Source organism: Amblyomma americanum, chromosome 1 (genome assembly GCF_052857255.1).
Source record: "Amblyomma americanum isolate KBUSLIRL-KWMA chromosome 1, ASM5285725v1, whole genome shotgun sequence".
Lineage (NCBI taxonomy): Eukaryota > Metazoa > Arthropoda > Arachnida > Ixodida > Ixodidae > Amblyomma > Amblyomma americanum.
The window spans coordinates 94,887,083-94,890,759 of record NC_135497.1 but is presented as its reverse complement, the minus strand read 5'-3'; the positions used below and the strand labels follow the sequence as shown (position 1 = coordinate 94,890,759).

The 3,677-nt window shown below is 49.7% G+C and overlaps 1 protein-coding gene across 1 annotated transcript; it reads right to left on the bottom strand.

The window, feature by feature from the left end:
- Window positions 1–1,960: 1,960 nt before the first annotated feature.
- On the bottom strand, window positions 1,961–2,748 carry LOC144113263 (NPC intracellular cholesterol transporter 1-like). The gene has a single exon (XM_077646245.1). It carries the CDS (start codon window positions 2,732–2,734, stop codon window positions 2,009–2,011), a length of 726 nt encoding a protein of 241 aa, XP_077502371.1. The 5' UTR covers window positions 2,735–2,748; the 3' UTR covers window positions 1,961–2,008.
- Between the last annotated feature and the right edge of the window lie 929 nt (window positions 2,749–3,677).

The following is a 3,677-nucleotide window of genomic DNA, read 5'->3' as shown; positions in this document are numbered from 1 at the left end:
TCGATGTTCAGCTAAGTCGCGGATAAATTAAACGTAGTTTTGCAATTATTAATTGCTTACAAAAAGATAGCATCGTGAACAACGGCGACAGGGTGCGTTGGCCAGAAACTTAAATGTGGTTCAGAAAGAGGTTAGCTTAGCTTTCCTTTAAGTCTAGGCATTGAGTTCAAACGCCCCCTCTCTGCTGCCCCTCTCTTGATGGGCAAGAAAGCAGCTGTGGCGCTATCCAACCAGTTACATCGTTGATTTGGACCTACGTGTTACTTACGTGCGCCCAACGAAGAAGGAGCGCTGCTCAAGTGTTGTATACCACTTAGGAGTACGATGAATTGTCGCCTCGTTCTGATATCGTTTGTGTTTGTAGCGCATCGGCTGTTTTCTCCAGGAGAATCGCATTAAATTTAGTCTTACAAGAACTTTTTTTCGTGAATTTGCTTGATTTCCGTTTCTGTTGACTATACTCGACGTGTGCGTTACATGTTCCGATAAAAACGTACCATGATGCCTTCATGTTCGCTTAATGAAGATAATATCCAACCCGTAGCGAAATGGTATGCAGCGAAGCGCTGCACTACCGCTTGGTGCTATACACTGACACGTAGTAGTACACTTTCAAAAGGCTGTTGCTGGAGGGTGTCCAGCATTGAGACCTTCACTCGCTCAGCTCCATGGTGAAAAAAAAACACAAAGAAAGAAAGAAGACGGGCTCTATTTCCTCTAGGCTTTCAGAGATGCGTCTTCAAACTGGAAATGCTGACAAAGCTCAGGTGGCTGATCATTCGTGAGTACCACTGGGCTGAGATTTCACGCGCGCCTGTGCATGTGAGTGGAAAATCCTCCGCCAATATACCCCTTTAGGCCTTGCTTCCCTTTGTTTTCGACAGCTGCTTTTATGGGCAGGACTTTCGTACCTGGCCTTCATGAGGATTTCATTGCGTACTCAAGACTTTCCACAAAAGTAGAAAAATATGGCTCGCACACGCAAGGATCTGTATGCGCTGGCAACACCGCCGCCACCGCATTGAGAGTCATTCTCCTTGGGCCCTTCGCTTCATGATCAATTAGCTACTGTGTGTGCTCCTGATAAACCTCGCCTCGGAAGCGGCTCTGGCAGCACACGTGACACAGCCGCCTTCTCTTTATCTTTGTCGTTGAGATACATGATGCATTTTGTCGGACTGATCGAGGCGCGCCTAGCGATTCCATTGTTACCGTTGTTTTTACTATTAATTGTAACACATTGCGGCTTCTTCAAAGTAGGTCGATTCTTTCCTTTAGACGTTTAGTTTTTATACTCGCGGTCGAAACGTTCATGGGGCACGGACAGTCAGGAACTCGGTTTTGCCATGAATGCGCTCATGCATGCAGCTGTGCAGGGCTTTGAGGTTCACTTCGGTTGTTCTCAACATTAAAGTGTGAGACGTGTCAGTGTCGGAGCAAGAAAGGCGCAGATTTCTTTCAGAACATATCGTAAGTTATCGGAGACTATATTCGGGTGCAACTCAAGAACGAAGCGGCTAATGCCCCTCAAAGGAGCTTCCAGCCAATGGCGTAGATCGATTGTCATGACGTCATGCTTAATGCGCTTACACCTGCTAGCGTGTCATCGCCGCCGATTGCAGGTGCAATGAGATAAACCACAGATTAATCTAATTAACCGCGGCGTCGCGAGAACCGGTCGACGTCATTGGCTGAAGGGCCTCCTTTGCGGGCCGTTCGCGGCTTCGTTCTTGAGTTGTATCCGACTATAGACATAGTACGGTCGTTCGGGCAGCAATGAATTGAGGCTACGTCTTCCATGATCGAATTCTGCACCAAAGCAGCATTACAGGCAGCGTCCGACAGGTGAGCAGTGCGTCGAGTGTTGAATTTTGCGCTCGGCCTGCCGACCAAAATTCAAGCCATGCGCAAAATCCACCTCCTAGGAAAAGGTGGAATGGGAAAGAAAGGTCTTACAGAGTGCTTTGTGCGAAGACTTGCGAATTTATTGTGCCATCCCCAACTGTGGTCAGTGGAGGTGCTCGGGACTGAATGGCTCCAGCTTCTTGCCGCCCACTGTGATCGGGCTGTCGGTGATGACGTGACGGATCTTGATTGGCGAGTAGCCGCCCTCCGACCAAATGGAGCCCACGAATTCCAGGAGCCGCTCGGCATTGCAGTTACTGTTGCCGTGCTTGCCGCACATGTATCTCATCAACTTGATGCCGAAGACGTAGGTGCGGACGTCCTTGCAGGTGTTGTACACCCGTTCGGCGAACTTCTTGCTCACGGCGTAGACCGAGTCCGTAGCAGAGGGGTGCTCGTTTCCTTTCTCGACGGTGCCGTTGATGGCGAAGAATTCCGACTGCCTGGGCGAGCAGAAGGCCTGGCAGACGAGGTTCTGGAAGTTGAGGAAGCAGGCGCTCGTCTTGCCCACGCCCAGGTTGAACAGGGTCTTGAACTCGGACTTGAACGCCTCCGCCTGCTTGACGTCGCAGCAGGCAGGCACCGACTCACCACTGGAGCCGATCAGTGCAGGACAGGCGCCTTCGATGACATTTTTCTTGATCGGGACAGGCTCTCGGCTCACCGAGCATGGCAGCGGTTTCCCGGAGTCGTCGTCGGTGCCGCAGTAGCCGTACGAGATGCACTGGGCCCGTGCCGACGACACGAATGCGATGCCCACGGCGAGGGCGAATAGCCACTGGCTGGACATGGTGGAAGGTGCTCGTCTCGGGATACCTGACCGATGCATACTGTGCCCCGCAGCTTCGCCTTTTATACTCACCGGAGGTCGCTGCACGCTTTCGCAACAGCTGTGCTACGTCCTTCGTTCCCGTTGCGATAACGCGGATGGACCTGACCGCGATAACGCGCGTGGATCAGCGGAACAGGCTGCAGCAATGACCTTTATTTGGAGGATATGCGTCACTGCTCATCAGTTGGCTGCCTGATTAACGCCCGCCAGACGACTAGACTCGAAGCCCTGTCTGAAATGTCCGATGGCGTAAGAAGAAGTGTGATGCATCAGATATAATTGCCGACTGAAATTATCGGCAAACAGAAAATTTCGGCAGAAAAAACTCAGTCCCAAAGGCGCTTCAGACTCATAACTAGCACGTAATAATTTCAATTGCCATTCCTAGCACCAGAAATGCATCGTTATTTTCGCATCAAAATAATACGAAAATAACGATGCATGTTCTCGATGGGGCTGAACGGCTTCCATCTTGTTGTCGCACGCTGTGACCGGGCTATCGTGGTTAAGCGTTTTGTAAGCCATAATACCTTGCAAAGGCAAAGATTTTGAGTGCCATGCAAGCTTCTGCATAATGAACTTAAACGCACAAGAAGACGGGGACGTGAGATAGACATACAACGCAGAGCTGCACAGCATAGTTTTAACGTTAGAAAGCAGTATAACTCCTTTCGACGCAAAAAAAAAATTAAAAAAAATTGACATATGTTTGTTCGGGGCGTGTGTTTGCACATCAAAACGCTCGACCTCTATTATAACTGGATCGATGACGTCAATTTTCTGCGGTGCACTTATCTGCTTCGTACCAGATTGTGATGGAGTTCACGTTAACTTTATCAGAAGATCCAATACGCCATTCTATTGTTTCTGAACATAGGCCTTGAAGCTCGTATCTACCATCTGTCACTGAGAGCCGCCTATGAAGTACATTGTTCTCAGT